Consider the following 24,506-nt stretch of genomic DNA (forward strand, 5'->3'; position numbering starts at 1 on the left):
CCCCAATGCTGCTTTTGATGCAGCCCAAGCTCGATTGGCTTTTTGGCTTGTGAGTACACACTTGCCGGCTCATGTTGAGTTTTCCAACAACCATCACTTCCAAGTCTTTCAGCTCATCCTTCAGCTCTTGTGGCACTGGACTAACGTGGGGAGGGGTCGGAGCAACGACCCCTCGGGCAGGGCCGGGCCTGGCAGCCAAGGAGATGGCGGTCGGCCGGCCTCCCCCGCCGAGCAGCTCATGCGGGCGGGCAGGCTCCGCCGGAGGCCGAGGCCGAGGCCCAGCCCCACCGGGCCCTGCCGGCGCGGGCAGCCGCAGCCCCGGTTCCCCCGCCCGNGACGCCTCCGCGATCCCCGGGCCGCGCCGGGGGGAGGCGGCGGCGGCGGCGGATCCGGGCCCGGCGGAGGCGGAAGGGGCGGGCGGACGTGGCCCTGACTCTGCGGGACGCGCGATGCTGGTGAGTGCAGGGAGGCCGCGGCGTTGTGTCGCAGCGAGGCCTGGCCCAGCCTGGCCCGGCCCGGCAGGACGCGAAGGCGGCGGCGCGGGGCCCGGCACTGAGTCACGCCGCGGGGAACGGGGGAAGGGGCGGTCGGGCCCGGCCCGCCCGCCCGCCTTTCTTCTCCCGGGCGCGCTCCCGGCCCCGGAGCGCGGGGGCGGCGGTGGTGGCTGCCCGGCCCGCTCGTGGATCCGGCCCCGGAGCCGCGGGCCGGGCCGGAGCGGGGAGGCCGCGAGCTGCGCACTCAGAACGCATCGCCCCCGTCGGGGTGCGGGAGCGCCCCGCTGGCTGCCCCGGCCCCGCAGGGTCTGCCCGGCCGCCGGGGGCTGCCCGCTCCCTCCCTCCGTCCCCGGCCTTCCCCCGTGACCGCGGCCCCGCATGGCCAGGGCGCCTCGGTGGCTGCCCCAGCCTTCCGTCCCGCCCCGGCGGCTCTCAGACCTCGGGCCCGTCCTCCCGCAGCCCTCGCTGTGCCCTCCTCGGCCCCGGGACTGCCCACCTCAGCCATCCCGGGCCCTGCTCCTCCCATGCCTCTGCCCTCTTTTTATCCTATGAGCTTTTATCCGTAACCTCACCGGACACTGTTTTGGGGAGTTCACCTGCTCTCTGTCCCTGTGCTGCTTCCTTTCACTCTGTTCATCCCAGCAATGCCCATAGCCCTAGTGATACTCAGGTCAGTCTGGGAGCTTTTTGGTTGTACCTAGAGACATTCCTTAGTGCTCTCAGTACCATTGTGGCTGGGGGATTTTTGCCACAGTTCATCTTGGTCGACTTCTCTAGGTTTCTCTTGCTCTCAAGGAGTGTGCGCCAGGCTTCCCCTTGTTGCCATCTACTGTTGTGGTCTTACCAGAGAAGGTGCCCCCGTAACCTTTTGTTTGTCTGTTTGTATACTTATTGTCTCTATCCAGATGACTAGTCTTGCATTTTTTGTTACAAATAACCAGCTCATTTATTTCCCAGTAACTTTGTCACTGCAAACTAAGTGTGTCCTGATTGGGATCCTTTCCCCACCCTTCTTGTTTCCTGTTGAAGTAATATTCCAGTACTGCCATTACCTCTCTGTTACCTTTCCTCTTCCAGTTTTCTTCTGCCCAGTAACCATTTCCTTCTTCATGTTTTTTTGCCCTTCTGATCTTACTTTCCTGTCATTAAAATCTTCCTTGTCATCTCACCTCTTTTCTTTGCACATACTCCTTTCCTCTGTAGATTCATATGCTGTCTCCCCCACTTTGTATTTAAATCCTCTAGTTATGCCTCTGAGGAGAAAGGAATTTTACCTTATGTTATCTGAATACTTGTGTTCTGTTTCAGCTGGCATAGAGTAAAACACTGAAAGGGTAGAGATTAATTACTTGTTTTACCTTATTTTGTTTTTATTTTTTACTGACTTTTTCAGCAACTTTTCTCTTGGTGTATATGTTCATATATAATCACTTACCTCAGCCCTAATACAGACACGTGCCCTGATGCTACTCTGGGAGAAAAAATTCTCTATTGGAAATCCTTTTGGCGGGACTGGGAGGAATAGTCCATGGGGGCCAGAAATACCTGGTGGCTGCAGAGCTTGAGTTTGGCCAAATAATGTTTGTAATACAATATTGTGAATTGGTTCTTAGTTGAAATGGAGTGTATTTGGGATGCCTCCTTTTTAGGGAAGTAGCAAGATACTGTACAGGTACCATGGTACAGAGTTTTTACTCACAATGAACTGCTGTAATGTTGTGTGTTGATGATCACGTGTCTGTGTGGCATCGGCACTTTGTGTTTCTGATGGTGACTTCACCAGAAAGAAGTCTTTTCCATCTGCTCTGTAGCTTCTTGTTTTCAGTATTTGTTGTTCAGCTTCTTATTTTGTGTTTGTCTTAGTTGCTTTGGTTCTTAAGATGTGGTCATGAGCTGTCTGTGAAGTGTAACCAATGTTTGAGATGCAGTTTAAACACTGGACACACTTGTCCCATGGAGGTGTGGTGAGCACATTTAATCTCAGGATTAATTTGTACACCTAACTCTAGAATCCCAGTTCAGTGTCTTGCATTAACAACGTCTCTGGAGGAAACTTTCCATTGCTTATCCAGGGATCATATAGAAGACAGTCTTAGTTTGGCCTCCTAAACTAGGCATGTGAGTTTTGCTCTTTGGCTAACAAAATAGTGGTGGTGGTTTAGCAAAATGATTCTTCTTCCACTTTGCTCCTTTGGATGCTGGTTTGAATTGACTTTAAAACTTGGGCCTGTTGCTCAATCAGTTGGCATGAGAAAATCACATTGCTTTGTTGCTTTATTAAATAACCTAAATTCATTTGAGGTAAATGGATGCACACCCTTATTTGGGTACTGCTTTGGGGCTGCCTCTTTTTTAATTTAGCTTATTTGTAGTCTTGGTGCAAGCTCTTGGATTTTAGATATACTATTATGAAAACAATACCGAGTCCTTAGAGAAAGTTCTCAGATACTAAGCTTAAGAAGTGTTATCCTACAACCTGTGTGTTAACATCTCAGAGTACTGCTTTTCATCACTTGTGGTTCTTAGATAGTGCCTAGTTTTGTGTAGTTACAATTATTTCAGTAGGGCCTAACTTAATGATGAGTCATATCCCAGGTGCCAGTGGTTGCATGAATTGGAAATGCCTGGAATCTTCTCTCTTGCCACTGAAGTTTGATTTTTTTTTTAATTAATCAAAAACCCCACAAAATTGCAGTGAATGAAACAGCTTTAAAGATGTTCCACTTGCCCTTACACTACTCTCAACACCAAAAATTTGTATTATGAACATGAAGTGAGGGATTTCCTAGTAAGAGGTCAGTGTGTTACCAACTCTGCTGTTATATTTCCTGTGATGTCCAACAGGGTCTCTCTCTGTGCATCAGAAGGACAGCAGGGCAGATGTCCCACTTGGATGGGATATCAGGAGGATATAGCAGGCAGTTATAGCAGCCTGCAGCTTGGTGCAGTCTTCCTGCTGCACAGACCTGGAAGAAAGGAGAGTATGGAAAACTTGGCCTTGGAAGTTCTGCATGTGCTTTAGGAATGCATGATCTCATTTTGAATAGCATACTTAGGTGCTAGCACGTTTTTTAGGTAAGAGTACACTATTAGGAAAGTTTTAATTAACTGTATTTTTCAAGTTTATCTCCATATACGAAGTGGTTGTTGGAACCAACATTTAGAGGCCTGGTTACAAATTATAATCTATTCAGCATGCAATAACAAACAGCTATTTGGTTTGGTTTGCTATGGAGACCTCTGAGTTTCCCTTGCTTGATAAAGGAGAATTTTCAGTAAGAAAATATAATTATTGCAAAATTATGGAGGCATGTTTAGCTTGTCTACATGAGTAACTTACTGTTTTATTGTAAGAGTTGTAGGTTTTTCAGTAGAAGAACTACTAGGACAAGAACAGATTGGCTGTTCATGTTCCTACAGCACTGCAGTCCAGACCTGTTACAGACATGATTAAATGACTTGGTAATAAAATTGCTCTGAGCTGATGTGCCTTGCTATAGTGCTGTAACTTGTAGCCTTTAATGTAACCACAGGTTTAAACACTCCTTGTGTTATTCCAGCTTCTGTAAAGAGCACTGCTTTAGGAAATTGTCTGTGTCCCAGTGGGTAGTTCTCTGTCAGTTTTCTCTTTACCCACAGAACCTCTGATGTCACAAGAGAGAATCTCTTCCTGTTGCTGCCTTACCTCTTCTTGTAAATGATACAACTCAAAATCAAATACATTTTTTTTTTTAGTTAAACCAACTATTGATTACATTCCACTTTATTTAATGTAGTGTTTTTCAACCTCTTATTTATTTATGAATCTTAGAAAAATGAATGAAGGCTACTGTGAAAATAGGAAAATAGTAATTATATTTGGTACATGTGGGAATGGGTGTAGAGTCATATGTAAATTTTTGCCAGAGTGGTGTCTCTTTCTCTCCAAAATTTCACTACTTTCTTTGCCAGTAGTATCCTGAACTTGTAAAAAGAAGCAGGTGATTCTCACTCTCTGTTCTCTTCTCTGGTGACTCATACCTGGAGCATTGCACCCAGCTCTGTGGCATCCAACACAAGAAAGACATGCAGTTATTGGAGAAGGTCCAGGGAGGGCTGCAGAAGTTATCAGAGTGATGGAACACCTTTCCTATAGCTGAGGGAGTTGGGGTTGTTCAGCCTGGAGAAGAGAAGGTTCCAGGGTGACCTTACTGAGGCTTTCATTCAGTGTATAAAGAAGGGGGATTATGAGAAAGATGGAGACTTTTTGCAAAGGCCTCTAGTGGCAGGACAAAGGACAGAAATTTTAAATGGAAATAGGGTAGATTTAAATTGGTTACAAGGAAGGAATTCTTTGCTTTGGTGGGTGGTGAGGCATTGGAACAGGTTAACCAGAGAAGTTGTGGATGCCCCATTTCTGGCAGTGTTGAAGGCCAGGTTGGATGGGACTTTGAGCATCCTGATCTAGTGCAAGATGTTTGTCTGTGGCAGAGGGGATGTTACTAGGTGATGTTTAAAGGTGCCTTTCAACCCAAACCCTTTTATGGTTCTCGAATAAACAGTGTAACTTCCATGTGATGTTCTTCCAAAATCTCAGGGAAAAAATTACCTCATTTTCTTCCACTTTGGAATGTTCTGGTTTTGGAATCAAAGGGGTCCCTGCTTTAGTTTGGTCTAGTGAATACAAGGCTGCTTGACAGCAGGACTAAGAATAAAGCATTAAGAAAATACCTTTTCTTTTATATCTTTGTAGTTATGTGCTAGATTTGAATATCAGTTCAATACCATTGACTTCTGTTTTTCTTTAAATTAGAAGTACCTAAAGTTGATATAAAATTCTCCTTGTCTTTGGATTTCATTAGATTTGCTCTAGTTTATGTTGCTGTATGTCTCAAGCTTGGTGTTATTGTGCAGAAGAAATGGATATGTGTAGGATGGTCGGGATCATGGTGGTGGAAAGTTTCTGCAGTGCAGAGAGCTCCTCGTTCTGCTCTGATAATGTACTTAGCTTTTGAAGAGATGCACATGCTTCTCCTATTTTATTAGAGCCTGGTGACTTTGCTACTGGGACCCAGATGTATTTGATTCGTTAATATACAAGGTAGGAAAAAAAGTGAAGTGTTTAAATTTGAAGAAGGGAGCTGGCTACAAAAATTTGGGTTATTAGTAAGGTAATTTCAGCCATAGCTGAAGTCAGAAACTTCTTATATTTTTAATATGCACTTAATGTAACTTGGCTTTTTGTTCCTCTGTGTTTCAGGTTGGACAATATCTTAAAGTGGATTACAGTTCAGAACTAAGGCTGGTGGTGTGACCTGAGTTCACCCTGTTTTGCTCTGTAATTTAAACTTAATTTCTTATGTAAATTTGCAAGATCTAGTCTCACAGGCGGTGGAGACTGTCACTTGGCAGTTTTATCTAAAGTTTGGAGGACTGAATTAGGGAAAAAAAAGAGAATTTTAGGAAATAGTTCATCATTTTCAAGCTGTTAGTCTTTTCATCTTGCTTTTCATGGTAATAATTTTCATGGGTAAATGCTCTGCTTGCTTCTGGGTAGCTAAAAGATGGACTTTTCACTGTACAATTGAAAATGCTTTTTTAGAATGTTTGGGGTTTTTTTTAAGAAAACAGACTTTTCTCTTACTCTCTTTTTTTTTTTCAGGGATAACTTTGAAGAAGCTTTGTTATTTCTGAAAGTGTGCCTGTGCTAGGATGCTGTCACTAATAGTAATTGTATAAAATCAAAGTTTATATCCTTAAGTAGTTAAATTGATTTCGTTAGTTTCTAATGCAGGCTTAGCTTTAAAACTTAATGGTGCAAGCTTAATCAAAAAGAAGGAGGATTTAAATGTGGCTGTTAGGGATGTGTGGCAATTTTAACTTTTACAAAATTAAGTTAAATTGTTTCACTTCTATACCAAGGGTGCCTGTTGCAGTCATTAGAGATCAAAACTGATTAATAATTTGCTGAAAATTATACTAAATTTAAGGAGAACTAACTTTTTGTGAGGTATAAATTCTTTGCTGTAAGTTAAGGCTGCTAGAATTCAGACTTTATAGTTGAACCAGAAGAATTACATACAAATCCCCTTCTAGATTTTAATGAGAAAGTTCTCATTCTTTTTTGGCCTGACTGTAGTTAGGCATCTGGAATGAAATATATGAGAGGTGTACTGTTCATTGCCAACAGTGTTTACAGCATTACACCACAGTAAGAATCAATTTCACTAGCACATATATCCATGCACATAATGGAGGCACGATTTTAAAGGAAAATAAAAAAATAAAGAGGGAGCAGCTTTCACAGGTTGTGATTTTGTCACATGCAGGAAATGAATGTAACTGCAACAGTTCTTGATTTATCCATTATTTGTCACTTCAGAATGAAACATTAATATGAAGGTGATGGTGGGAGGAAACTCTTCAGTATTTAAGCTGTGCTCTTGTAGTACATTCAAATGTCTGCAAATATCAGACTTTTTGCAAGATTAATCAGTGTGACCATCATCTTTATTTATAAATTGAAGTGTCAAACTGGATTGCCTTGATCAGTTGAGCTCTTGCACAAATAACAAGAGGGAAGAAGTTGTAAAATTAACAAGCTGTTGGGAAGAGATTCCAGGCAGAATTGGTTTTTGCTTGTTAGTGACGTGTTAATGGTTTTTTTAAAAGTTATTGGTAAGAATTGCTGCCTTCCAAGAGCATGGAAAAACTCTGTGTGGAAATATTATTGCAGGTGAAAATTCCTGTTTGCGTCTTTAACAAGGCAGTGTGAAAGTGCATGTTGTGGTGCATTGAGTGCTGTTATAATGTTGGGAGATTTGTGTTAGGGTTCAGAGGCTTGCCCTGGATGTTCTGGCAGAGGGCATGCTGTGTCTGAAGCAAACTGTGAGATGACACTGTTTTCTTGGTAGAGATCAGTAGGATTATGATGTTTTAGCTTATTAAGTTGGATTTAGTTGAAGTTTTGATGTCTGCTATGGTCTTTTGGGGAAACAGTTATGAGTAAGAATTGTCCTTGCAGGATCATTAAGGTCTCTGAACTGGCCCAAGGTATTATAGAGTTTCCAGCCCTTCTGTTTTTTCTGTCTGAATTGCATTGAATTTAATTCCCTGATGCTGTTGTTTTGGTTTTGTGGGGTTTTTTGGGGTGGTGCTTGGTTGGGGGGTTTTTTGTGGGTTTTTTGGGGAGTTTTTTTTGCCCCTTTCTAAGGAAACAAGGCATATTACTCTGTCTTCTGCTTGACAGAAGAACGTTGGGTATCTAGCAATTTTCATGGCTTGTCCTCCCTCATTTTCCTTTTCTGCATCTTCTTGACTGATTCAAGAAGTGCATCTTCATGTGCATTATCCTTCATTATTTATGTTTCTTTGGGTTTCATTGGGCTTTGTTTAGTCTTTCCCTTTCTTGTTTGTTTTGGTTTTTGTTGGGTTTATGCAGGTTGTATTGTATATATGATTTAAGCCAGAGAGAAAGTGGGAATGCTCGAGGCTCTTTATCTTATTGTGGTGGTTTGACCCTGGTTGCATGCCAGGTATCCACCAAAGCCCCACCATCACTCCCCTCAAGTAGACAGAGGAGGAAAAATACAATGAAAGGCTCATGAGTTGAGATAGGGAGAGGGACAGATCTCTCATTCGTTACTGTCATGGGCAAAACAGACTGGTCTTGGGCAAATTAATTGAATTTATTGTTAATCAAAATCAGAGCAAGTTAATGAAAAGTAAAACAAATTTTTAAAACACCTTCTCCCAACCTCTCTCTCCTTCTTGGGCTCTACCTCCTCCCCACCAGCAGCACAGGGAGACAGGGTCTGAGGTATGGTGAGTTCACCACAGGCTGTTTCTACCACTGCTCAGGGAGAAGAGTCCTTCCCCTGCTCTGACATGGGAACTTCCCACGAGGGACAGTTCTCCATAAACTTATCTTGCATCAGTCCTTCCCATGGGCTACAGCTCTTCATGGACTGCTTTGAAGTGCTTCTCTTTCCACAGGGTGCAGTCCTTCAGGCACAGCCTGCTCCAGCATGGGTTCCCCACAGAGTCATAAGTCCTGCCAGGAAACCTGCTCCAGCATGGGCTCCTCTCCCCATGGGTCTGCAGGGCCATCCAGGAGCCTGCTCCAGCATGGGATTCCCGTGGGATCACAGCCTCCTTTCAGGCATCCTCCTGCTCTGATATGGGGCTCCTCCATGGGCTGCAGGTGGAAATTTGCCCCTCTGTGGACTTCAGTGGGCTGTGAGTGGGAATCTGCATCCCTGTGGTGCTCTGTGGGCTGCAGAGGCATGGTTGTTTCACCATGGTCTTCACAGGCTGCAGGGGAATCTCCACTCTGGTGCCTTGTCCTCCACTGACCTTGGTGTCTGCAGAGTTTCTCTCACATATTCTCATTCCTGTCTTCTCTGAGTGCAATTACATCTGTGCAGTAATTTATTTTCCTTTTTAATATGTGCTCACAGAGATGTTACTGCCATATCTGGTTGGCACAGCCTTGGCCACTGGTAGATCCATCCTGGAGTTGGCTGGCATTGTCTTTCTTGGACTTGGGGGGAGCTGCAGCCAGATTCTTACAGAAGTCACCCCTGTAGCCCCCCCTGCCACTATCAAAAGCTGCCACACAAACCCAGGACACTTCTGTAAAACTTTCTCCCTTCTCTTCAGTGCACCCATATCTTGACTTGATTCTTTTTGGTTTTTTCCTAATCTGCAGCATTCCTTTTTGCAAGGTGTAAAAGCTGAGTGTTTGAAGAAGCTATGAAGCACATTAACTGCAGGCTCAGTTAAAAAATACTATAGGGTCTGTGTCCTGTTTTTGACACAGGAATGTGCAAGACCTTGGGTATTAGAAAGGACATTTCAGTTTAGGAACAATCTACAAACTTTCTACTTAAGGATCATTTCATCAACAGCAAAGTGAACTCTCTGAAGATGGCCAAGCAAAACTTGAAATGTTTTACCTATGTAGTACTTAAGGATGTAGTCCCTTGCACTGTTTTCCACATTGATGTTGATGCAGTAAAACAACCATAAAACTTATTGTTTGTGGGATTCTAAATATTGACCAGTTTACTTTGGCTGGAGTTGCAAAAAGGAGAGTTTGCTTGAGTAGAATACAACAGCAAACCTTGTTGAGTCTAGATCTAGCCTTTGTTCATGAGGCAGCCTGTATGTGTTGGAGTATGGTTTGGTTTTTTTTGTATTAGCTGTGGCATTATTGTCGGGAGATACCTGTCAAAAGCTGCTGGAATTGTTTGTTCAAGGAAGACAAAGGTAGAGCTGTAAGGAAGAAATAAAGACTGTTAAAGAGCTGGTAAAAGAATAAGCAAAGAGAAAAAGTGGCACACTCCAAGTTTCTGGGTTTTATTCTGGTTAATAGCTACTGATATTTTAGAAAAATACTTGTATTCAGGCATACAGATAAACCACATGAGTCTAAAAGGCTTTTAGTGAAGACAATAATGGATAATTTAAGTAAATAAGAAAAGTGTGAAAACTGCAATTTCAAGTTACTTACATATATTGTGTTTAAATTTGAATGTAAAATTGAATTTTAGAGTCTTTCTAGCTGTGAAGAACATGTCCAGGCTTTATTTGTTCAGCTGGCAACTGTATGGTTGGCACATGAAGTAATGTAGGAGTGTATTAATTACAGTGCTTTAGATATCATTGATCAGAGCTGTAAAACACAGAGGAGGGGGCGTGGAGAGAACATTGGATCCCAAAATGAAGTCATCGTTAGGGAGGTACGGTATTAACCACCCAAAATTTACACCAAATTTACAAAACTTGGTCTTAAATTACTGCCAAAATACACATGCTTGCTGCTGCATTTTTTTTAAATGCTGCACAGAATTTTTTACCACCCAAAGACAACTTTTGGAAGGGAGGAATGCATGCATACATCTCTGCCTTTTCTCATAATGAACTGAATTTAACTCCCTTGAAAATGAGATGAGCTAAAGCTTTTCACACTACAGGTAGCTCAGTGTTTTATAATAATACAGAGGAACTGAACCTTGTAATTTTTGTCATTTGTCTCTTAAATAGCTTTATTGAAAAAGGAGAAAAAATTCTAGTATTTCTCTTCTGGTATCAATTTCTAGAATAACCATTTTTTACAATAGTTGTGTCATTTTGCTGGGGCACAGCAAAATGTCTGCTATAGGCAGATTCTGCAGATGTTTATTAATTACACATTTGTAGCATGTGAAGTGCTAAGGACATTATGCCTGTTCCTAGTCTTGCTTTAAGAATTGTCATGTGAAGTGCATAAATTGTCTACCTAGCTCATAGCCTTTATATTTAGTGGCCTAAAATAATTCTGGACAGAAATGTGAGTGCTATATAATGTTGCATGCAGGACCATGGCTCAGCTAAGCAATGTTACAGTGTAGAGCTCATAATGCTAACATATCAGCTGAAGTCAAGATACTTCAGAAACTTCATAATGCTGAAGGTTTTTGAACTTATTTTTAGTGACATTTGTTCCACCATAGCTTGTTAGTGAAACTTGCTTCTCTTCCCAGATGGGTTTGGGTTTAGTATGATTAAATCCGGTCACTTAAACTCAGGCTATTAGACATGACAAGAATATTTTCCTCACGTTTGAAATTAGACAAGAGATAAACTAAGTCTAGAGGTTGTGCCTCTTTATGGCATCTTTAAAACAGTGCTGAGCTCTTGCGTCAGCTGAGAAACCTTGCTCTGAACCTTTAAGTTCTTACCGTGCAAGAAGCTGATAAGTTCAAATTCTGTCTGTAATTACTGAAGTAAACTATCTTGAAGTATGTAATTTAGAAATAAGGGGTTATGGGAGAACAACAGGTGATGCACAGGCCTTGGAGCTGTAAAGCTGAAAGTTGTATTGTGTTAGGATGTAAAAATTAGGTATTTGCTGTAGCAGATGGCTTGGGATGCTGAAAATCTGGTGGGGGCCTATTACGTTTTTTAGATAAAAGCTGGGTTAACTTTCACGTTTTCCTGGCGGTCTCTTCCCACATGCACATCATTTTCCAGAGAGGTGGGATATCTTAAAAAATACTCTTTATTATTAGATTATCAACAAAAACAAGCCCAGTATTTTCTAATACAGTGTGTTTCTTTGCAATGTTTATCTATCGTGGTGTGTGTCCCCAAGTAATGAAAAAGAGGGAGTAACATTTCTTTCAACTCTTTGAAGGCTGTTTTAAAGTTTTGGCAGAAGTGTTACTTCCTTTTGTTTGGACTGTTTTAATTGCAGTACTTGAGTGCAGGGTTGAAAGATTGGCAGGCATTGACCACTATCATCCTGCTGCATCAAATTGTGCATATATTGTCTGGAAACTGCAAGGGTGATATTTCTCATGCAAATACAGCTGCTCCTGAAGCTATAATGAAGTTTGGGTTCTCTGATCCAAAGCTGCAGAGTGGGTGTTGCAACTCAGGCAGCTGATTTTATCCTTGAAGCAGGTCAGCAGCAAGTCTGATCTGTTTGGGCAAGAAAACGCAGCAATGGTCAGTTCAAGACCAGCCTGTGCATAGTCCTGCCAAGAGCACTTTGCAAGGGAGAGAGCTCACTGGTTTAAAGCTCATGAATTAATGGTGAGGTTTTAATTCAGGCAGTTGCACACAGTCTGGGCACTGAGAAATCTGGCTTAGGAACTCTTCTCCCTCTTTTTAGCAGTTGGGATGTTGGATGAAGAGATGCAGTGTAACTGCTGCAGACTTGATTTGACCTTTGGGAATTGTTTGCAGAGTAAAGAGTTTTTTGTGTGTGAATCAGAATAATAGCACTTTTCACGTGAAGTAGAATATCATATATTTGTGTATAATAACAACTGTGCCAAGTAACAAAGCCTTGTGTTACCTCTGCTCTTTCTATAAATTTAATACTATAGTTTAACCACTAAGTACTGGTCGTTCTTCTCATAAGTATGCTTTTGTAGTAAAGTATTCTTACATATTGAAATTTTATTCTTGTTAAAGTAATATACTAATAATTACCTTTCTGTTTTTCTGGACGTGAATAAATCTGGAAGAAATTGATAGTGACTTACAGAATTATTCATTTATTGCTCTATTTTCTGATTAATGTTCAGTAGTAATTAACTGGAAGAAGTAAATTTTTTGAGTCTAGGAAGTTAGCAAAATGGTACTGTCATTCTGTATTCATGTGTTTAATTGCAAAATTCAAATTGAATGCCAGCCAAAGGATAGTGAGGTAGCGTCAATTGCAGTGGAATTATGACTTATAAATAATATTTTTATATAGTAGACTGCATGTGAAAAAAACCCAAAATTAAGGTTTTTTCATAGCGTTCTTAATAGCTACAACCTGAGTTAAAAACAGCCGTTTACATGAGGGGAAAGGAAGGGTGAATGAGGAACACCTTGAGTTGAAAAGATTCTGGGACTAGGTAGTATTCATAGATGCACCAGGGTACATAAAAAGTAGGAAATGTTTAATTAGAGAGGAGAGGTAAATATTTCTATCATCGCAGAGGGGGAAACGCAACATCTGCTGGTTATGCTTTCTGCTAGCTAGCAAGGGGTTGGCCTTTTGTTAGTAGCTCTTATAGAGCAATTAAGTATTTTGTGTTAGGTACACCAAAATGTGTTTTACACAAATGCACTCTAACCCTAGGCTGTTTGCTACTGGCAGATTAATAAGCAAGTGACAGTCAGTTATTTCTTGCACGCACAGCAGTGGTCGTGGTGTTGTAGATTCAGAACCGTGTCTTCTTTAGTAGCAGATGTAAGAAATCAAAGTGTTTCGGCTCTCCTGGATTGTAGACATGGAATTAATTTTCTTGCTTTTGTTGCGATACTGACTTAGGATCACAGTCCACAGCTGTGGGTGTGTAACACGTGCCGCGCTGCTGCACAGAGCATTTCCAACAGTGGAGGTGAATGGCCACTCGTGAACCTTTGTTCTTCCTGGCTTTTGTTGCTCAGTCCTGAAAGTCCATCATCAGTAGTACTGCAGCAGGTTCAGTTTCCATAAATTAAAGAAGTTAAATACAAGCAAGGTATGATCTAGATTGCACTTCAGCATTGTAATGCATGATTGTCATGTGTCTTTAATAACTAGCTTGCTGTAATTAGAGAAACAAAAATGGCAGGGTTGAATTTTAGGTGTGTGTTTTCTGAGATGTACATTGGTTGAATTCTTGCTTTTCCACCTAATCTTCTGAGTAACTGTTTCACCTGTAAAAAAGAAAATTAGTTATGTAATCAGTTGTATGTCAGATTGTATTGAGACAATACTTGTTGCTGAGACTCACGTAATGAAAAATACTTCTTGATGTTTTTACTTAGAGCTGGAGATTTAAATGCGTATGGGTGATGGGAAAGCAAAGGACTGTAAGGAATGGTAATTTCTGTTACTTTAGTAAGATAGTCATTGACTGAAAAGAATGAAAAAATGTTTCTATCTCAGCTGGTCTTTTTAGCGTCCAGGAGAAAAGGCAGAAGAGAGCTTCAGATAACTGAGTGGCAGTCGGGGAGGGTATAAGAGAATACTTAATTTTCAGAACTCTGTGAAACCTGGAGTGGAACATGGAATATCCTAGAAGTGGCTGTGACTAAGTACCTATGACTTAACAGTAGGTCCTGAAAGAATATATTTTATTTTCTGCTGCTCAGAGATCAACAACAAATAATAGGATTTATTTGGTCTCAGCCTATACTATTCTTGAAATTACAGGAGGGTTCATATGAGCCTTGGATGAATGACAGACTTGTCATAAAGCTGTGTTGTCTGTAGAAGAATGGAAAGCCATAAAGTTGCACTGTGGTTTGAGTATTCCGGTCAGTGAGCTCTAGGGTGCAGAATGACAGAGTGGTTTGGGCTGGAAAGGATCATCTAGTCTAGTCTTGGACAGGGACATTTTCAATTAGTTCAGGTTGCTCAAAGTTCCTTTCAGCATGGCCTTAAACACTGCCAGCACCAGGCATCCACAACTTTTCTGGGCAACCTGTTCCAGTGTCTTACTACCACCCTCACAGTAAAGAATTTCCTCCTTATATCCACTCTGAACCTACCCGCTGTTAATTTAAAACCATTGACCCTTTTCCTGTAACTACAGTTACTAGTAGAAGTTTTTCTCCATCTTTCTGATAAGGTCCCTAAATGAATGGAAAGACTCCAGTAAGATTAAGTTGGTCCTAACTTAGTACAGCCCTCTTATTTGTGTGCTAATTTTTTACAGTGTCATTTTCTGATAGGTTCTTAATTTTGTTGCTTTGGAGGATAAGACATGTTAAAATTGCAAACATATTTTTATGGACTTGTGTAAAAATCAGTCTTCTCTGCTTGATGTTTTCAGTGGACCTTTCAGGTGAATGTGTTTCTTCACCATAATATCACAAGGCTGAATTGGTAGCCATGCTTTCACTATGTCCCAAAATTTGTGCACTTAAAACTCATGGGAGTACTGTATTTTCTTACTTTCTGATTGCTTCATTCACAATTCATTCAATATTTATTCTGTGTACTCCTATTAGTAGTTCTTTCTTCCCATTATTGACTGTATGTTCTCTTGCTGGTAAAATGACATTGAAGAAAGTGGTGTTCTTCTTCATAGCAAAGAAATTAATGTAAGCATATGCTTGCCAGATAGAAAAATTCTCTGCTACCAAAATGCCTTGGCCTTTCAGGTTGCCTGTAATAGTACAAGTTTGGAAGAGTTATTGATAACTGAAGAAAAAGTTATTTGTAATATCTTCTGGTTAATCTTTGACATCCATAAGGATGTTTATTAAACAATGAGCTACCACAGAACCCAGAGCTGATCAGAAGTTTTGGAGTTGTACTGTTGAATGGGAAGGAACTATTTACACTTGCCGGTAAATAGTGTCTGCTGCTTGGAAAGTTTTCTACTGTTATGTTTTGTTGTTAGCATTACAGTTTTGTTGTCACCTGCACTGATCTAAGTACCTACAGCCTTTGGATAGCTCTGGGTACTGTCTCATTTTGTGGTGAATTGCTAAATTATGTTCCTTGGTTTTGGTATTTCACATCTTAAGATGGATTTCTCATCTGTGTAAACAACAATATTTCAATTAAATAATAAATTTTGTATCTTTAGTGTGGATAAATTTAGACTGTTGTATAACATGTATATTTTCTTTTCCTATTGCAGGTTATCCTCCTGGGAAACATCACTTTTTGTGTGTAAAGAATATCGTGCTGAGTTGCAGCAGCTGAGTTTAGAATGTTACTTGACTTGTGATTCTGATGGAGGAATAACAAGAGCTCAGGCTGCTGCACTGGAAGACTTTACAGGAAATACAAAATGTCATCAAATAGGAGTCAGAACCCGCATGGACTTAAACAGATTGGTCTTGACCAGATATGGGATGACCTAAGAGCTGGAATTCAACAGGTTTACACCAGACAAAGTATGGCGAAATCCAGATACATGGAACTCTACACGTATCCTAGTGCCTATGATAGCTGGTGCTCTCACTGCTGGTAGATTAGAGATAGCTTTTTAGTTTTTTAGACAGAAAATTGCTCCATAACTATTTCACTTAATGGCTTTTAAGAATGCATGGTTTTGTTGTGAAAATTGGCCTTTACTATTTAATATTGCTGGCAAATCAGGAACATTTTCTGTTGTCTGGAAAACTGGCTTCCATAATTATTAAGGCTACCTCTGTATTTCAGGTTTGATTACTGTTATCTTTAATAGAGCACATGTTTAAAGCGATTTTATAATAGGTTGAATTTTGAGTCCACAGTGCACATGAAGAAAACAGAAATTCCTCCTCTTTTTTTTTCTGTTAGTCTCTGGCATTATGCTTCAGGTCTTACTGATAATCATGTCCAGTTACCTGGAAATTTTTCAATTGTCATTCTCTATGTAATACTTTACTCTTGACTTGTGTAATTTTCCAGCTGGAGTGAGAATATCTCCAGTGGATTTTGCTTTAATTCCTAGCTTGTACTGGAGAGTTATTTTCCAGCATCTCTGGAAAATACATTCTGGGTGCTGTTATAAGATGTTGGAAAGGGGTTAGCCTCCTTGTTTGAATGCACTGAGGTACTGTTTGGAAGATTATAGGAAACTTGTTTCCATCAGGTAGTGTATAACGATTTTTTAAAACTAATTTGTAGGAGAATTGTGTCTCTTGTATTATGGCTTCGGTGTTTGACTTTAGGTCTTCATTTAGAAAGGAAATTCTTTTTTATTTCACCTATAAGGTGCCATGTAAATGGATTCAATGACCTTTGTTTTGCATCTTTTGTTCTGTCTTGAGTCTTGTAACCTTGTATTGCTCAGTAAAGTCAGCACTGCTTAAAAAGGTGATGGTCTACACACTTTGCTGTACATATGATAGACATGATAACTAAATACATTTTGTATCATTAAGTAGTTCTGCTGCTTTTCTCTATCAGTATTTAGAGTTGGGTTTTTTAGTGAAGTCATTATTCTGAACTAATATCTGTAGCTGTTGTTGGCACTGATTTGGAATTGCAGCATATAAAATTTTAGTGTGTATTAATTTGTTTGAAAGGACAGAGCTTCAAGGCTATAAACCAGTCAATTCTGTGGTTCCCTGGACTTTCTAAGGAGATAGAAAACTTTTTCTGTGCATATAATCTTAGCATCAATGTGTAATCTTTTCTATCTGTGCCTGCAGAATCTGTGCTCCAGGCTGTGGTGGGAGAAGTCCCAAGCAGCCTGCTGAGTGTTTCTAGGATACTTCTTTAATAGCAACAGGAAGATGGAATAACATTTGTTTAGGGTCAGTACTTTTCCTAAGATTTAAAATTAGTGTTTTCTTCCAGCACTAGGTTCAACATTGGTTTTGACTCAGTGAAACAAGTCTGTAGAAGTTGAATGTCTGATAGAAATTTGACATGCAGTAGAAGCTCTGAGTTTTTTCTTCTGAGTGCCTTTAATATATTCTTGTTCATGAGGTCTGTTAAGCAGGGCAGCTGAAGACTAAGTACTGATTATAGTGGTAATGGTTAAACACTGGCTTTTTCCCTCTCCTGATGTTCTCAAAGATGCTCAGAATGAAGCTGTAAAAGGGATATGCTGTCTATTAGTTACTCATTTCCTCCTTGTTTCTGCTTTGAGGAGTTGTTGGTACAAAAATAAGGATTGTTTTTGTTAATTTCTTGAGTGAGTTAATTTAGGTAATTTTGGTGGCCAGCTTGGACTTTTTGTCCAAGTTTTTGGACTTTTAATAAAATAGTTCGCTAACTCAGAAAATTTGATAGTGATTAGGCTGAGTATTTAATCTCCTATGAAGATAGCAATGGATTTTGCATCCTATACCAAGTACCCGTGTTCAAAAGTTGTGCTTAAAAGATTACATCCCTTTCAAAGCAGTAACTGTAACATATTTGCCCAGTTCTTGTGTACAGCAAGTCTTGTAGTCTGGTAGGTTTTTATTTCAGGAAGCTTTGCTTATCAACCAGCTTAGTTTGGAAAGCAGAACAGCTGCAGATGCGTTTCAGTTGCAGCTGTAATTGGTCTGAAGATCAGCTGTACTGACAAGAATGTCTTGACAATTGACAGTTTAGTCTTTCCTCATCCTCTTTTGTCCTCTTTCTCTCTTTCCCCATCCACCCCCTTTTTTTTTTCTTGTTAGGATATTGCTCCTGAAGTGGATTTCATTTCATCCCTCTAATTTATAAGAGGAGAACTGTGCATATAAGCAAACTTACCTTCAGTCATATATCTGCTATCAATTTTTCAATCAAAATTGATTGGAAATGTAGAAGATTTTGTTGTGTCTTGGTCAAGTCCCTCTGGAAAAGAATTGGAATAGTTATGCAATTCAAGCAGTTCAGACCTCTGTCACACCTGCACTTGTTTTCTCTGTTCAGAGGTTCTCTTTGTGAAACAGTAATTTCAGTCTCTTGAGTACAGGCTGGAGCCTGTGCTTAAGGTGGGTTTTTTCCCCTTCATTTCAGTGGGAGCAGAAACAAGATGATTCCAGGAGTTTTCTAGATCTGAGATTATTGAAGAGGTGAATGAGAAATTTTGTTTCTGAATGGTGGTTACGAAGTTCCTCATCCATACTTCTTGTAATTTGGATTTATTTGTGCTTTTAACTGCAAGGTACATTTTTTGGTGAGATCAGATGATCGTGTATTTCCTTCTTATGTGGTTTGTTGTTTTGGTATTTCATTTTTGTCCCCCACATGTGAGATTCTTGAAAATGAAATGTAGATATTTTTCTGTTCCTTACCCAGATATTATGTAATTTTTAGTATTGAATTGCCTAGTTGTTCCTATAACAGTAATTAACATCATCTGACAACCAGTATTACCAGCTAGCTCAGAATTGCATGCCAAACATTGACTTTCTTCCAAGAAGAGAAAAAGCAATAAAATTAACTAGATTTCTAGGAACAGACCTAACAGTACTACTAATATTGTGATGGAAGAGCCTATTCACCCTGTTTTCCATTTAGTGATTATTAGTTTGGAGGCTGTGATCCACAGGACTCGTTTGTAAAATCGGTGTTTAGGGGTATATGTATACAGAACATCTCCTGGTGGCATTTAGTCTGTTTGGAGGAAACTTCAATTAGTCTGTCCAAGAGAGAGCTGTACGTTTGTATAGCCAAAAATCTCTGGTTTGAATTGTTGGTTGAAAACATATTACTTGGTTTACTAGAATTATTCTTACTCAACTTATTTATACTGCTGTAGGCCACTTTTCTTTATAGCCACCTCTTCTTAACTCCATTTGGCAGTAATAAAGTATTCATACATCCTGGGCTATTTTCTTTGCTTTTGGCAGAAAATGATGTCCAGTTTTCAAACTAATTGTTTGGTGAGCCTGCAATTTATTTTCGTCAAACCTCATGGTACGAGAGGATGAAGTGGGGTTTGCTGGACATTTCTATTGAAACTCAGTGGAGAGAATAAAAGGGGTTTGTTACTGTTCTTTTTTCATGTATCTTAAGATTCTCAGGCCAAGTACTAAAATGTCAGAAAACTTTGCTGCACTGTATCAAAGTAGTGTAATTTTCTACGGTGACTTAGACAAAGAGCTGAATAACTTTGCTAAAATACTTCACTTTTTTTTAGAAGCACACATCAACAATTTTCAGGTAGCATTAGTGAAGAAAGATTAGTAGTGTCCTTATATCTGTTGTATGTGTGCATTCTTTGAAATGCCAAAATTTTGACAAATTCATGCTTTCACTGCCCTGATTTACAAAACATAACCTGAGAAGCATTTTTAGAGATTCTTTTAAACAATCTAGTTAATATATGCCCATACAGAACAGATTAATCTTTTTGACCAAATTTAATATTTAAAGAAAATTTGAGAAAAACTAATTTAAAGAGTCCAGTTGCTGTTCATTTATAACAAATGAGATTTATATCTGCATGAGGATATCTTAAAATGTTGTCACTGATAAAAAGAGTTTATAATACTGTGAAATGTATGATGTGTTTGTTTAATGAAGATAGAAATTGTAGTGTTCAGGTTGGCTTACAAGGTCTTTCAAATGCTATATACATAAAAATTAAACTATTGATTTCAACAGGTTCCTAGAATATATTTGAGTAGTTGATTGGTATCATTATCATATAGGTCTTATGTGGAAATTTGAAGAAAATGAATTAATTTATTATGACTTAAAATTTGCTCAAGTCTTATACCAGTAAGTTGGATCTTACAAATCTGTTTTGTACATTATTCCATTATTAGCCATCATTAGTAAATATTTTCAAAATAATTGCTTGAAGTTTGTCAAGGATAGGTAAAGGCTATGCTGTTCTGTCACAATTCATTATTTTATGAAAAATCCTTTATTATTGTGATTCAGTTCTGTTCACTTACTTTAACAAAGCGGTGGCTACTGAATAACCATTGAATCAAATGTAAGTAATTGTATATCAGAAAAGGTTCTTGCAATAATTTTATAAAATGGGAAATTTTTTCCCTCACATATGAGCAAGTGGTACAGGAAAATACTGTGTTGAGCATTAAATAAAGTGTAGTATGCTTGCACTTCAAAAATACCCGATGACTCAGGATAATCTATCCGTTTATAAAATAGAAAGTCTAAATATATTTAACTTTTTTTTCCCCTCTGAGTAGATTCAGCACCAGTACTATATGTTGACCAAGCAAAACCATGAAACCCTTTTCCTAGCATACTTTGCCAAGATCTTTTGTAGTTGCTTCTATTGCAATCTTTTTTCCTTGTTGAATTTCTGTATTTTAGTAGGATTTTAGATCAGCAGATGCATATTAAAACTGTGAAAATATTTGATTTTCTAATCACATGAATCTGTTGTTACCAGGCAGCATGGTATGTTCTTGGTTTTTTTCTTTCTGAACAGATTATTATGCTCTTTCTATGCAGAAAAGATACTGAGGTGTTAGGGCATGCACTTACTTACAGCTCAGACACTGTTCCATTTTCTCTTAAGATTCTATCACTCTAAACCATCCTTTTCACTTCAATGTCAAATTGCTTAAGGTCACTTTGGATACATCAAGGCAGCCTCTTCTGTCTGCTAGTATTAGTCCTGCATGTATGCAATATCCTATTTCATAGGACTTCTCAAGTTCCAGTTAGTGCTTGTGTGAAACATGAAGGCAGAGGTAAATGTATTTGTTGACATGTTTCAAGGATACATAACAGACCTTTTCTTGTGTGGAAAGGTACATATAATTGTATGCATTTGTGTGTATTTACAAAGATTGCATCTTCAGTTTGAAAGAAGGGCAGAATATGTTTATATTTGTGCAATCATTTCTTTTCTTTATGCACTCTTCCACAATGATTGCTTGCTGTTCTACTTGCTTTTTATAGTAACCAATAATATTCTGTTCAGAACCAACCTCTGTCAATGCAAAGAAAGAAATTTAAAAGCAGCCTCAGTTATGGCGGTTCTTACACTCCCTGGCATAAAGAGTGTACACTTTGTTTATGCATTTAGCTTTGAAATTTTGTTTTCCTTGTAACTCAGTGCTTCTCTGTGATACACTTGAGTTTATGTTGTAGAGAGAGAAACAAGTTATCTGTTAGTGTTCAGATGGCTTTTGCTGAAAGTGTCTCTGATCTCAGACTTGTAGAAACGTGTTTGAGCTGAGTTATGCCTGGATTTTCATAGCAGCTGCATGGCTGATGCTGTAATAGCTTCTCAATCTCTTGCCTCAGTCCTTCCCCAGCTAAAATGGTTTGTCTAAAATGGAGTGTTTTAGGGGAGCAGTTGTATCAAATCTAAAGACTTAAATGTATCAATGTATCAAAATGTATCAATTGAAACTTAATTACAAGTGGTGAATGTGTGGGTTTGGGTACAGGCTCTTAATTTTGTTTGTTTGCTTTCTCTGAATTGCTTTGTGGGGTTAACCCTTACTTACTGGATGATGAGCAGAACGTAGATAAAACCTCTTGCTGATACCTCCCTGAAAAGAATGAAGGTTTCTGAGGTGTTTTACTGCTGCTCCTCACAAAGCTAAAGTTCAAAGCTCTTGTTCTGAAAAGTAATTAGGTTTTTACAAACTTATAATTTCAGAAACTCATGCAAAATTCCTTCATCCGTTTCACTCACAAATCATTAAAGTCATGTAGGCATGTCCACTTCTCTTAACATCTTCTCTTATGTCTAGGGTAATCCAACCCCAGCATTTGGATTTCAGCATCACTTCAATGGCTTTAATTTTGAAGAAAATATGTAACTATGTTCTTTAGCAAATATAATAAGCTGTGTTGTTTGTATTAGAAGTGATTCTACAGTAATACAAAGCTTCTGTAACCTTCCCTAGAAATTTTCCTATCAGTGTTTGCAGTAATTCTCTATATTATGTTCTTGCATGCCTTTGGTGTAATCTAGAAAAATACAGATTTGTGACAAAAGTGGAACTAATCTCAATTTAGTCCTACAGGCCAGCTACTGAGCCTGAAGTTAATTACTGCTTAAGGTCTGTGAAATAGCAAATTTGTGCCTAAAACTGATCTTTATAATAAAGAGACTAGAAGTAATGAAAGAAATTGTAATTGGACAGTTGTTTGGCTTGAGTTATTGTGGGCATCTCTGTGCTGTAGTTTTCTGCTGTGTTCTGTTAATTCTGCTTCCCTTTCAGTTCCTTTGATTTTACATACCTGTTCCTCACACTGACTTCTTCCAGTTATGTTAATTTTTCATAGCAAAATGAAAGAACTCTGGAGACCTGGCTGTGCTGTTGAAAGGTGAATCAGTTATGACCGCAGAACTGTTTTCATCTAAAAATTAAGACTTATGCAAAACTGAATAATTTCTACTCATCATTGTAGAGTCTGAATGCTTTCTTGTTGTGTGTTGAATTACACAACTGATAGTTTTTCTTATGTAATTTTGGTTTGCAGTTGCTTCCACAGGAAAAAACTCTGTATGGAGTACTTTGGTACTTTTCGAGGGCAGAGGGTAGATTAGAGTTGACCATGGCATGCTCAAGCTTGTGTTTTGTTGGCATACTTGCTCAGAAAATGTATGCAGTGCTGCTGAAAGAGCCTGTTTCACTTCCCCAGTGAGGGCACAGAAGTTCAGATCTGCTCTGGGGCCAGGGACCCTGGTTGTAGTGTTGGTTACTTCCCCAGGCCTCATGACAACTGCCATGCTACTGGAAACCAGGTGGCAAGTAAGCTCTCCAGCTGGATTGTGTGTTAGGAACATTTCCTCCAGTGGAAGTGATCTTATACAAGGCCATAAATCCCTTGGGGTGTGGCAGCATGGGATTTTTTTTTTCTGCTGACTATCTTCAGAAAGGGAGCCAAGGCTGTCAAAAGTAGTGTAAATTATATTGGAAACAGAGGTGGTAAAATTAATTTGGCTATTTTTTTATTTTGAAGACTTCTTGAGGAAAAGAAAGTTCCAAAAAGGACTTTTCATCTTGAATTATTTTATAAACTTTCTTGCAGTTTTCTGCTTCAAATTTATTTTAGACAAGTAAATTAAATTTCTCCTTCACTGTAGGGAAGGTGTAGAGGTTAGATGAGATTGATCTTGATCTCTTCCTCTTGTAGGTGGTTTGTCTGCTGGGCCAAATCTGAAGTTCAGCAGCCCGAAGCTTGGGGATCAGCACGGCTTCACTCTGGTTCAAACTTTTCTATTGATGAATTAACTTTTCTGCTTGTTATGGTATGCAAATTCTGTATTGCTATACAGAATTGTGCAAACACCCCCAAAAATGTTTCCTGGTAGCTGTTTGCTTATGTATATAGCTTCCAGCATACCATGCATTGAGGGATTTATTTTGCTTTCTGTAACTAGGAATTCTTTTCATAGCATTCCCCTTGTGATTCTCAGATGGACTGTCATACACTTTGTTGTAAGCAGCGCAAATCTGATTTTGTTTTGAATATGTCAGTCTTTCTGTCAGTTGCTGGCTCTAGCAGATGGGGGGACAGGTTGTAAACAAAGTGTGAGAGAGCATGCTTACTGCAGAGTATGTCAAAGTGTTACACTTGCAAACTATTGTTTGACTTGTGTGGAACAGTGAAACTAGAGCACTTTGATCAAAAGTGCTGTCTTGGACCCTTTGGCTAGCAAATCTCAAGCCAGAATTAAAGGTAAAGGTGAATATTACTAGAATTACTTTCTTGCAGCTCTGAGGTAATTACTGTCAGGCATGGACAAAAGGTCTCAGTCTGTGTTTACTTTACAATGAATCCTGGGTTTAATAGTAAAATGTATGGGGTAAGAAAAAGGCTTACATCTTCTAATCTTGGCCTTTTATTTTTCTGAAGGTGGTTGTGATTGTTTGTAGAGATTAATAGATTGTTTTAGTCAGGCAGTACTCTCAAAACTGCAAGAATTACGCTTCATCTGGACAGTTCTATTTTCAGGCTTACTCAAAGTCACTTGGGATAAGAGAGGGGAAGAAGGAGGCAAGACTGTCAAGGGGATATTTATGAATCAGCCCTTTCCTAGTATCTCGACGGAGAGTCTTTCCATAAACAATTTAGAGAAATTTATATATTAGCTATTCAAAAATTAACCTGTTGGGTAAACCTGCTTTTCTTGTTTGTGGCAAGAAAGTAAGTTGCATATCTAGAGGAAAATGATTGTGCTGTGTCTT

General features: G+C 39.4%; 1 protein-coding gene across 1 annotated transcript in view; it reads left to right on the forward strand.

Moving 5' to 3' along the window:
* Nucleotides 1-337: 337 nt before the first annotated feature.
* Nucleotides 338-24,506, forward strand: part of CUL1 (cullin 1) — a 52,428-nt gene continuing 28,259 nt past the window's right edge. The window contains exons 1-2 of the mRNA XM_039715026.1: nucleotides 338-455; nucleotides 15,596-15,888. Coding sequence (XP_039570960.1) covers nucleotides 15,749-15,888 — 140 coding nt within the window. The 5' untranslated portion in view covers nucleotides 338-455; nucleotides 15,596-15,748. The remainder of the gene's footprint in view (nucleotides 456-15,595; nucleotides 15,889-24,506) is intronic.

The sequence above is a fragment of the Passer montanus genome, unplaced genomic scaffold, assembly GCF_014805655.1.
Source record: "Passer montanus isolate IOZ18808 unplaced genomic scaffold, ASM1480565v1 scaffold32, whole genome shotgun sequence".
In the NCBI taxonomy this organism is placed as follows: Eukaryota; Metazoa; Chordata; class Aves; order Passeriformes; family Passeridae; genus Passer; species Passer montanus.